The sequence below is a fragment of the Cyanistes caeruleus genome, chromosome 4 (genome assembly GCF_971803275.1).
Source record: "Cyanistes caeruleus chromosome 4, bCyaCae1.hap1.1, whole genome shotgun sequence".
NCBI classification, from domain to species: domain Eukaryota; kingdom Metazoa; phylum Chordata; class Aves; order Passeriformes; family Paridae; genus Cyanistes; species Cyanistes caeruleus.
The window spans coordinates 51,457,308-51,468,898 of NC_141704.1; the positions used below are offsets into that span (position 1 = coordinate 51,457,308).

Sequence of the window (11,591 nt, forward strand, 5' to 3'; positions counted from 1 at the left end):
AGGGCTGTGAGCCTTCCAGAAGGACCTTGACAGATTTAGGAGATGAGCTGAGAGGTACCTTCAGAAATCCAAGAGGCAAATGCAGGGTCTTGCACCTGGGGAAGAATAACCCCTGCACTAGCACAGGTGCAGGGCTGACTTGCTGGGAGAAGGACCTGGTGGACAAGAAGCTGTCCATGAGCCAGCAGTGCCCCTGTGGCCAGGAAGGCCAGTGGAATCTTGGGCTTCATTAGGAAGAGCATTGCCTGCAGGGCACAGGTGGTGATCCTGCCCCTCCACTCAGCCCTGGGGAGGCACATCTGAAGTGCTGTGTCCAGTTCTGGGCTCCTGAGTGCAAGAGAGACATGGAGCTCCTGGAGTGGGCCCCACAGAGAGGGTGACAGAGACGATCAGGGGAATGGAGCATCTCTCTTATGGGGAAAGGCTGAGGGAGGTGTGTCTGTTCAGCCTCCAGAAGAGATGACTGAGGGGTGACCACACCAGTGTTTATCAGTAGCTGAAGGGAAGGTGTCAAGAGGATGGAGCCAGGCTCTGCTTGGTGGTTCCAAGCAGTAGGACAAGAGGCAATGGGCAGAAACTGATGCACAAGGAGTTCCACCTGAACATGAGGAAGAATTTCTTTACTGTGCGGGTGATCAAGCATTGGAACAGATTGTCCAGAGAAGTTGTGGAGTCTCCCTCACTGGAGATACTCAAGAGCTGTCTGAATTCCATCCTGTGCATTGCTCTCCAGGATGACCCTGCTTGAGCAGGGTGGTTGGACCAGATGACCCACTGTGCTCCCTTTCAACCTTGTCCATTTTGTGACTTACCTGCCTTTAATTATTTTAGAGGTATGAAAGGAAGATAGGTGTTTTAAAAATCTGCCATATGCACATTGTAACTTCAAATATTTACAGTTTACGTGTTGTTTTTCACTCAGATTTTGAAGCTGTTCTGAAGCTGGAACCTGGAAATAAACAAGCAATAAATGAACTCACGAAAATAAGGAATGTATGTATGCTTGTTTGAGTATAGTGGGGTTTTGTTTGTTTGGGAGTTTTTTGTGAGGCTATAGTACTAGAAGGTTTTTATTCTTTATTACATTATTTTTAACATACCTTGTGTTTATTCATGAAACACCTGATCTTTTTGATATTTTTTTTCAGGAATTAGCTGAGAAAGAGCAGCAGACTCACCAAGAATATCCTGCAGTGTTGATAAAAGAAGCAGAAATAAAAAATATAGTGAAAGTGATTGATAATCCATTACAGATTAAATCAACAGTAAGTTGTTACGTGAATTACTTTCTATAAGGATGGGAAAAGTAGAGCTTAGAGTTAAAATCTACTTTCTGTGTTGTAGACTAACCCCTGATAGATAGCCTTGCCTGTGGAAAGCCAAAAATCTATAAATTTATTCTTGATATTTCTCAAGAACATATACACACATGGAAATGGTGAAGTTCACAGCAGTGGTGGTGTAAGCACTCAGCCTGCAGTACCACCCTCAGCAAACATGGTGTATGCCTACATTTATAGTGTGGAATACGCAGGCAGCCCCAAAACCCTGTCTTGTGCCCATAGGTAACATTGCAGTTGAGAGTAAATACCTAACAAATGCAATTGAGAAGCTCTGGGTAGACTTTCTTTTGTTTCTACTGCTGTTTACAGTTTTTACAGTAGCCATAGTGGATATAAGACACCTGCAGTTGCCTGCTTGTGTCATATTGCTGTCACTTAGGGCTACTTGCCAAAGAGCTTTGAGCATGCATTTTCATCCATGTAAACTGCAGGACAGCTGGATATTAGTTTTCCATAAGCAATGTATTTGGACTGTGAATTATCAGTGGTTACAGTCAGATGAATGACTTACAGATGAAAAAATGTAATACCAGGTTTCTTTATGTATTAGGCTTCCTCTTTTAGTACATGTAGTCTTTATACATTTAGCAATCAGTTGTGTAAATACAAAAAGTGCTCGTCCTTTGTATATATATGCACTCATGCTATTTGAAAATGTTTACCCTCATAAATAATAAAATTCAGATGGATAGTTTTAGTAGAAAATGTGTGATTATTTTGATCCTTTGGGAAGGGGAAGTATTATGTCCTCTCTTTAACTAGAAACATTATTTCTTTAAACCTAAATGAATTCATTGTGAAGTACCTGAAATGCTATAGACAGTTATATTTATTAAGTGTTCACTTTGGCTGCTAAATTAAGTGAAGATGCTTGGTTGGTTGTATTCCTCTTCTTATTCTGTTAAGATAGAATAAGTATAGATGAAACATCTGTGCTTTTAGTACTTCCATTTCCTAGAAGTCTAAATTGTTGAGTATGTTAAATCATGTGCCTTTGTATTTCTAGAGCAATACATACTCTGTTCATTTTCAGGAAATGAAGTTCTAAAGTAAGAAGTGATGAGAGCTTTTTTTCTGAGATCTGTGATGGTGGCACTAGGTGATGGTCAAAAATAATGAGGATCATGCAGAGATGAACCGAAGCATTTTAGCATGTGGAATTAATTACTTTAGGATGTATGTAATTTGGTGAATCAGCAGGGTTGAGTTTAGATATTCATTATATCAAAATTTTAAGTTGTGGGTCAAGGCCTATGTTGTTGGATATTTTTCTGTTTTCCTAAATTGCAAAGCTTGACCACATAATGGGACAAACTATATGATAGATCTTGCCTATTCAACTTTAGTGGGAAAAAAATACACATTTTAAATTATTACTGAGAAAACAGACTCTATACGGAGATCCTCTAGGGTAAGGATATACTGGTTCATGAGGGTAAAGCAATAAAATTATTATATCAGGCTTCATGTAGAATTTTATGGTTTCCTGGTTTTGCCATTTACCTTTATGCAGTGTCTCTGTGCACCACTGCAGAGGTAACTGGTTATCATGTGATTATTTGAAGTTACACACAGCTGTGTCAGGAGTCTGTTGAGTCCACATGTGACATGAGGTCTGTGCTCTGTTTAGAAGCCATTGCGAAGAATAGATATTGAAGAAGTTGATGATGATGCATCAGATGGTGACTTGCCCAGCACTACTTTAGTCAATAACTGGAGGAATTCAATGAGTGTTGAAGCAACAGAAACTCTAGATCAGGATGATCTATTGACTACAGTTGATATTCCAAAAGCAAAGCACTTGAAAATAGAAGAAATCAATGATACATCAATATTACAGTAAGTATAATAATTGTGATCCTCTTTTAAAAAGGTAAGTGTAGTTGAAATGTAATCTTCATTTCCAGATGTCTACATGTGGTGAGGTATTGAAGATACTTTGGAGAATCAGAAATAAAAATGAAATGTTGAAAGAAACGGTAGTTTTTGTACAGCTGTCTCTTTGACCACTCAGTGGTTGAGACAAATATGATCAATTTAGTGTCATGGAAAACTCTCTTATACTGGAAATACAAAGGAATTAATATTTTCCTGCATGCTGTACTCTTCTTTGTTTGAACCTTCCCCAGCTGTTTTTACAATTTGTATTTGTAGTTTTTCAGAAGGGATTTTGAACAGGGTTCCAATAGTCTTTGTATACCAGTTGTACAAGAGAAGAGGAGCAGATGTGTGTCACCACCCTTTCCTCTGCTGAGGCAGGTGGTAGCTTCAGATGTGCTCAGCTTCTAAGTCACACTGTGTTAGTTAGGCAAACTCAAGTAAGTATGCCTTGCTGAAACTACGCTGAAGTACAGAACTTTATCCTTGTTCAGTCTTAGAACTCATCCACTGCATCAACACTGCCTCATTCTGTTCATATAAAGAATCCTTACCAAAGAATTTCTGTGAGAAGCACCGACCCTGACCTTTTCTAGCTGTTAGATGGATTTACTGTGAAGTGTTGAAGAAAAGAATATGTTCTTAGCCATGTCTTAATTTCTAAAAAATTAATGAACTTAAATGACAAATTATAGGACAAAAAAAATAGATCTAGCAGTGTTGAAACTAGTTTACCTGTTTGACATCATTACTGTTTTGCATTATGAAATTGCAGAAAAAGTGATTTTTTTTTTTACAGGTATATATGGGAGAAACCTTCTATAAAATGCAATTATTTCCAGAAACAAAGTAGAGAGAAACTGAGTAAATTTAAGTATTTGCAGATGTGGTTTTTTTAGAAAAAGTAAATTGAATATAAAGTTTGTATAATTAGAAGGAATTTTGAAATACCTGCTTAAACTAAAATACATTCTTTCTAAAAAAGTTTTCAGTTATTTTAGTTTTTAATGAAAGATCTCCAGTTAGGTCTCATTGTAGAATTCCCTTAAAAGTTGATTTGATGTTGTGTTTCAATATACTTTTGCAGGCTGCCTGTAAATGTGAAAGGAATTTCATCAACATTGCATCCATCTTTTCCTGCAAGCAAACAGAGAGAAAAAGAAATCAGAAGGTCATTTATGTCTGCTTCTCCAGTTCTTCCCATTCCTGCAAATTCATTCCAGCTAGAATCTGACTTCAGGAAGTTGAAAGACTGCCCTGAAAACATGTACTTGTACGTGAAGGTAGGAAACACAGAGTATCAACAATGTTCAGACAGCTTCTTCAACATCAGTTGAAGAAACAGTACCCTTAGGTGGAAGGAATAGCTTTGTTTAGTGTCTCATTTGTACAATAGTCCCTTTTCTTAATTGTCTTCACATAACAATAAGTGGTCTGATGTGCATTTGGGTTTTTCTTCTTTTGAAGCTTTTTATTTGCTTTAAGTACAGTCTCTGTGTTTTTTTTTAAATATAGGCCCTTGTTCTTTAAAGACTTAAATGCATTAGTAACTCTATTAAATTCTAATTTTTCAAATGAGTGCTTCTAGGGTAATTAGACATAGGAGCATTTTTAAACTGAGCAAATGCTTGAAGTACAGCACTCTATTTAATGTGTACTTCAACTTACATGTATGTGGAAAAAAAATCACTTAGATTTTTTTTAAGAGAAGTTAGAAATTACCATTACCAAAAAAAAAACCCAAACAAACAAGCAAAAGTTTTTGTTCGATGTCAAATTGTGTGATTTGGTTTTTTGGCTTTCATGCACTTCAGCATTGTCTGTGACCTTCTAAAAATACACATGTAATTCCTATGACTCAGTTGTACTTTTTTTGTCTAAAATTAACTTTTTAAATTTTTCCATAGCAAATAGAGCCCTCACTTTATGCGAAGCTGTTTCAGAAATCCTTAGATCCAGACTTATTTAACCAGATCCTGAAAATTCTGCACGACTTCTACATTGAGTAAGTTTAACTTCTCCTTAGTTTTATATTGCTTACTGCTATTTCTAAAAGGTTTGGGTTTTTTTTGTTAGGGGAAGATTGTTTTGTGTTTGGGAGTTTTTAATGTTCTCTCTAGTCCCATCCTTGGGCTTACAAAATTACATTTTGTAAAATGCAATTTTAATTAAATTTTAAAATGTAAAAATTACATGCAGGATTACATGAGCATAATGAAATCTTTGGAATTACTCAGTAGTTGCTTCTTAAGAAGTGAAACTGATGATGACATATCAGGTAGAAAAGTGAAAAAATACTGAGTGTTGTTGAATTAATTGTGTTTTACTAAAGAACACCAGAAACTTAGATTAGTCTGTATGAAATAACTTTCGTTTATATTATTGTGTGTGTGTTCTGAGAGCACACAGACTTCCTCATTGTCATCTTTTTTAACTTTCTAAAGCTGAGAAATTCAGAGGCTTTCAGTTTTATGGCACCCTTATTGTGATGCATTCAGACTTAATTATCTGCTAGCATTTTACAGTTGCCTGTAGCAAATGTGTATTGGAGACTGAGGTTCTGATAAGACAGGACCTGACAAGTTATTTTTGGAATTTCTATGCATGCTCCCATTTGAGTCCTAAAGTTCATTTTGTCTGTCAGAGGCAGTGTACTGCTTTTCTGAATTACACGGTCTGAGAAGCACACACTCAATGTTTTTCAGGGTTGTTTTATGGAGATAAGCAAGCATGTTTATGAAAGGCAATCAATGTTTGCCTTTCCCTTGGTTTCCTTAAAAAGTAAAATACCCATCACATGAGTGAAAAATGCTGTCTTAGAGATACAGTCCTGCATTTGGTGATACAACAGAAAGGCAACAGAAAAAAGCTGAAATTGTTTTCTGTAAGGAAAGAGTCCTTTCTCCCTCCAAAATAAATGTGAAGAAAAGAAAATTACTATTTGTTAGTATTTGTAACAAAGGCAATGCCTGTTTACTGTTGACCAGAAAAATGTAAAATGAACACAATCTAGGAATTTTCTGTATGGGTGAAAATAAAGGCAGCTGTAATTGGCTCAGCTTTTCAATAAGTTTCCTAAGGCACAGGTGCTGCTTCCTTTAACACTACCTGATACATATAAAAATAGTCATGTTATGGCCAAGTATAAGCATTAAGTCATGTAATAGGTATTCTGTATATGACAGGCAGTCAGTTTGCATCAGTCTAGGTTTTTGTATTTCTTTGCTTTTGCTCAGTACAACAAAAATACCTACATAAAACTTTCTGGATATTGACTTTCTGCTTTGTGAATGGACAAATGAACAGGAAAGACAAAGACAGGGAATATGAAAGAGAAGGAAATTCTTTTGGTCCTTTAATTTCTTGTTCCTGAATTCTTCAATATTGCTTGCAGCTACTGAATATTTCTAATCAACAGTGGTTATTTTTATATTTGTAATAATCTTCAGGAAAGAGGAGCCGTCGCTCATCCTTGAAATCCTCCGGAGGCTCTCTGAATTAAAAAGATTTGATATGGCAGTAATGTTTATGTCAGCTTCAGAAAAAAAAAGTAAGTAATTTTTGTAGTGTCTTTGTAAACTTACTTGTGATACTGTAGAATCTGGAAAAAAATATGTAAAACTTAGTGCTATTCTTGTTTATTCTATGTAATAATCACTTTAGTTGTTATTATTATTTATTTATTTAAATTGTTTTAGAAGTTAATATGAATGTCATGTAATTTTTCTTAAAACTTTGACTCCTTATTTATTGTTTAGACTAGAAAGCTATAGCTAACTCCTCTTCTTTTAATCAGTAATACCACTACATTTTATTCTGATGAAATAAGCTTTGCCAGCTTGTCAGTTTGTAGCTGATAATGTTACAAATTGATGAATTTGTATGAAATTCTACATCTGAGATCCCAGGTATCCAGATTATACACTTTCCACAATTTACAACTATTTCTTGACAAATCCTGACTTACCTGTTGGCAAAAGAATGCAAATATCTCTAAAGCATTCAGCCTGGTTGTCTGTCCCATTCCGGAGGCATCACTCACATTAGTTTGCAATTTGTGTTGTCATTGGCTTGAATTCATGGTTTATAAAAGTGGGTTTTGTCTCAAACTTTTTCTTTATTTAGCACACCAGACAGGCAGTGTAATAGTGAGACACAAGCAAAACATTTCTCTAGGACAATGGAAATTTGAATTTACTATCTACCACTGAGTTTCACTAATAGCCATTATACTTAAATTTTTTTTTTAAAATGTGAATCTCCTTAAAATAAAATAACTTGAGTTACTGAAGTGCAGTGCCTCTTACAAATGGCATTCACACCTTTACCTGATTTAAGCTTTATCTGCCATTGGCATTAACATTTGTCTTCTTCATGTAGTGTCATAGTGTCAGGGTAGTAAAGAAGCAAAGCTGTCTGTTGGCCTGGATTATACACTTGTTTAAGGAAGTGTTATTAGGCAGCTCCTGGGCATTGAAACAAAGTGAGAGTTTTACTTAGCTACTTTTCTTCGTCCTCCCAGTAGTTTAAAAATGTATTCATATTTCATCCGTATAATCCATACACCCCTTACTCTCACAAAGGAAAGAGTTGGATTAATTTACCTTGAGTGTGAGTCACAAAAATAACAGTTCATGTTGGGATTTTCTTTTTCAGTAACACAGGTATTATTCAATCATGTGAACCACATGGGATTAAAAGATGCTTCTGTTGAAGAATTGGAGAAGAAATACGGTATTTTCTCTTAGCAGGATGGCTGACAAATGTCTGGATTTGCACCTTTTTTCATGTGGAAATTAGCTAAGAAGGCTGTAACTATTGCAATTTTGTTGCTTTTTGTAAATAATGAAACTCTTAGACTTGGGCTGCCAAATGGCAAGTGCCTGGAGAGATCATTATTTGGTTCTGCAGTACACTTGTCTTCCAGTACCTGAAACAATATGGATCTACATTTTCTTCGATTGAGTCTGTTTGCCTGAAAAGCAATTGCGCAGATTGGCATTCAGGATCTGGACTGTAGATAGAGATCTTTGTTAAAAGGAAAAAAATATTTATAAACATGTCTTTGGTAAGAATCAAACACTGTATATTAGAATTATGCATGGATTTTTTATTTTAGAAAATAAACTGAATGTTGAATTGAAGATACTATATTTTTAAGGATTATTTTTTATTAAGATGCCTAAATCACTCTTCTGTAAAGGTCCATCACATCAGAACTTGTACTGTGCAAAGTGAAACTGAAGTATGATGGCAAGAAAATTCCAGAATTTTTACTTGAGTTTATCTAAAAGTGGAGTTTTAGCACTGGTAGCTGAGAACCTCTGAAGCTATTCCTTTGAAACTCAAGTGTAATTGCAGAATAGAAAGAAGACAAATACTGTAGAATTAAACTAAAAGTTTAAAGAAAAACACTTTCTCTCTTCTTTCAAGAGTACTTTTAAAACAATCTGGTGAAACTTAATCCTTGTGGGTCAGTTGTTCCTGACTAGGTAAACCCCTTAAGATGACTCAGGAGGCTAAGCAAAATACCTCAACAGTAGAAGAAGGCAAAAGCATGAAATTAACTGAAATTCTTAGATAAGAGTGAGCATGAGGCATTATAAATTACTTGTACTGCTTACATGACCAGGTGGAAATAACAGCACTTGTCAAGTATACTCTAACTGTAGTATCCAAGTGATGGTGTCAGCTTATCTGCTGGCTCTTCCATCCTGCAAATGTTAATATTCTGCTGACTTGCTTTCATCCTGATTGAGCCCTTTTGCTGTACTGATGGTTTTCTGAAAGTTTTGGGTTGGTAGTTGTGCTGTTTTTCAGAGGAATGATTAAATAGCTATAACATTCAAGACGATTTCAAATTCTCAACATGGGTTAGTAGGAAAATGTGTAAATGTTGTCTTGTATGTAGTCAGTATTAGAAAAGTGATTTTAAAACATTTGCAGCTACGTTATGTCCTAGTTCAGATATAATCCAGTAAAAAAAAATTAGCTGAGCTGCATCCTCAGGCCTGGTAGCAATTGACAGGAATGCCGTTAGCACTGGACCCCTAAGGTAGCTTCCAATCAGCCCTGGACCTTAGCACTAGAGCTTTATATTATGGAATGGGGAATGGAAGAGCCCTTATACAGCACTGCTTGCAGGCTATCTGTAGTAAGAACTGTTACTTCTAGGTGTGCCCCAAGTTAATGGTAACAGGCTGTTTATTCCCCTTTCTGTAAAGTGCTTCATATAAGGTTTTGGGGATACTGCTGTAACTCATAAATGGTGGGGCATGCAGTAGTTACCTGTTAATTTTATAGGTAGAGATTTTGTAGATACAGTGTACCTTCCTGTGGACTGTTACAGGTTGTTTTGTGTAGAGCAGAGATGTTTGCTTGACTAGGTTGTACTAATAAGCCATTTGGTACATTCTCAAAGGCTGTTTTTGAAAGTTGTATGAAAGCAGGTGATTGGAATAGGGACCTTCAAAAGTAAAAGCAAGATCATGGCAGAAAGATTTGAGACTGTAGGCCAAGAGTCACCTACAACTCCACTGTGCTGTGCTCTTAATGAAAATAAGCTGTCATGGTTGGTTTTTGTCCAAACTGCTACTTTTACAGAGATTTCTTTTCAGGATTTGTGCCTGTTGAGGAGGGCTGATGAAGTTTCTCAAGCACGTAGAACTTGTTGAGGTGGATGAGTAGACCTGGCTTTATGTTCCTACTAAACTTAGGCCACCAAGATTAATCTTGAAGATGATATGCTACTGTAGAATTTTGCTTTTATTTTTAAATGCAACATCTAAAGTTACTGAAGTTACTTTTCAGTGTATAGAAAACATTGCAAGACGGAGAGCAGAGTGCAGAGAGCTGCCAGCTCCACCTGCTCCAGGAGATGGCAGTGTTTTTCCCTTTTAAATTGTTAAAGACTAGGAAATTTCTGAATTGTAGGGTTTGATAAAACATGGAGAAGATTCATAGATGTGAAGCAAGTAAAAAATCCTTTTTGAGGAGGGAAATGGAGTTTTTTTGTTGTTTTTTTTTTTTTTTAATCCAACACTACAGTGGTTACAACCCTGTTGTTTTGGGAAAAAAAGGTTACATAAACAGTGTGAAGCAGTTAAATTATGAAATACTTTTTATGGGTTTTTTTGCTATGTTACAGCGTTCAGGGTATGAGAAATGTGAGTTCATGTTTGCTGCAGTGATGGATTCAGGCTTGAGTTTTGAATGATTCTTTCACTTAACAGTATTAAATTATGTTTTTCTAGATAACTTTTTAATTCATCAAGATAATTTTTTTAAGATTTTAATATTGTCCTCTGGTAGATCTCTGAGACAGTCAGATTCCATACTGTCTGTTGATTCCATAAGCCAAGTTGTTAGAACATTGAGGGAACTTATCCTAGGACTTACTTCTGCAGAACATCCTTACAGCTTTGCCTTTTGACAGTAAACACTGACTTTATCTTTTTTTTTACTTTCCAGCAACTCTGGGTAGCTCTGCATTCATAAAGTAATTGTTTAATTTGAGCTGTGTTTATCTTGCTTAAAAGGATATCCAGTGACAGTCACACATCAAGACAAAGACACTTGATCTACTCCTTTTTCATTACATTACTGTCAAAAAAAATGTAACATAACTTGGCAATATTTGTGTTAGTTATTGTGGAAAGCATAATATAGTTTGAGTAATTGTTCCAAAAGATTTTTTAGGATTGAAAGTTAATGGTTGTGACACTGCTCAAGGAGTTCTTGTGCTTCTCGTCTTCCTTGTAATTTTACTTAAAAATAAACATTTCAGTTTGCCAATTCTCACATCAACAACTACTGTTGATTTTGAAGCTACTCTAAAAATAATTTTATTTTTATAAATTTATATATAATTTTAATAACTTTAATATTAGTATAAGGTTAACATACCAAATTTTGATATTTAGAGTATGAGTCTTTGGGGTCCAGAGAACCTGTGAATATCAGTTTCAGAAAACTTAGGTTCTAGCTCGTTCATCTCCTTTACTAGGCAGAGAACTTTGTTTGTCAGTGTTGTGAACACAGTTGCGTGTGGGTGCCATCACTAGAGAATACTGAAATGGAAACATACTGAACAGTTCATTAGCAGTGTCATCAGCTGTCAGTTGTTTCCTTCCATCTTGCATGACTAACATTTCCTTTGTTCAGGGTGGGTTTTTTTGTTTTCTTCTCATGGTTCTGTGTTTTCTTGTTACTGCTACTTAATAATTGTTACGCAATCTGTCCTCATTTCCATTACTTACATGCTTTCCTCTTTTGAGATCATTGAAGAGTCCTTTGTTGTTCACCTTGGTCCCTTTTCACACTTCCTATCCTTTCTTACCATTGCCATAATTTGAGCTTGTTATCTTGATA

General features: G+C 35.8%; 1 protein-coding gene across 8 annotated transcripts in view; it reads left to right on the plus strand.

Annotated features, from left to right (window-relative positions):
- Nucleotides 1-8,365, plus strand: part of RPAP3 (RNA polymerase II associated protein 3) — a 22,076-nt gene extending 13,711 nt beyond the window's left edge. For all 8 annotated transcript variants that reach the window (XM_086884611.1, XM_086884612.1, XM_086884618.1 and 5 more), the window contains exons 11-17: nt 923-993; nt 1,149-1,265; nt 2,974-3,182; nt 4,309-4,504; nt 5,129-5,226; nt 6,671-6,771; nt 7,878-8,365. In XM_086884611.1, the coding sequence (XP_086740737.1) occupies nt 923-993; nt 1,149-1,265; nt 2,974-3,182; nt 4,309-4,504; nt 5,129-5,226; nt 6,671-6,771; nt 7,878-7,969 (884 nt within the window). In that variant the 3' untranslated portion in view covers nt 7,970-8,365. The remainder of the gene's footprint in view (nt 1-922; nt 994-1,148; nt 1,266-2,973; nt 3,183-4,308; nt 4,505-5,128; nt 5,227-6,670; nt 6,772-7,877) is intronic.
- The last annotated feature ends 3,226 nt before the right edge of the window (nt 8,366-11,591 follow it).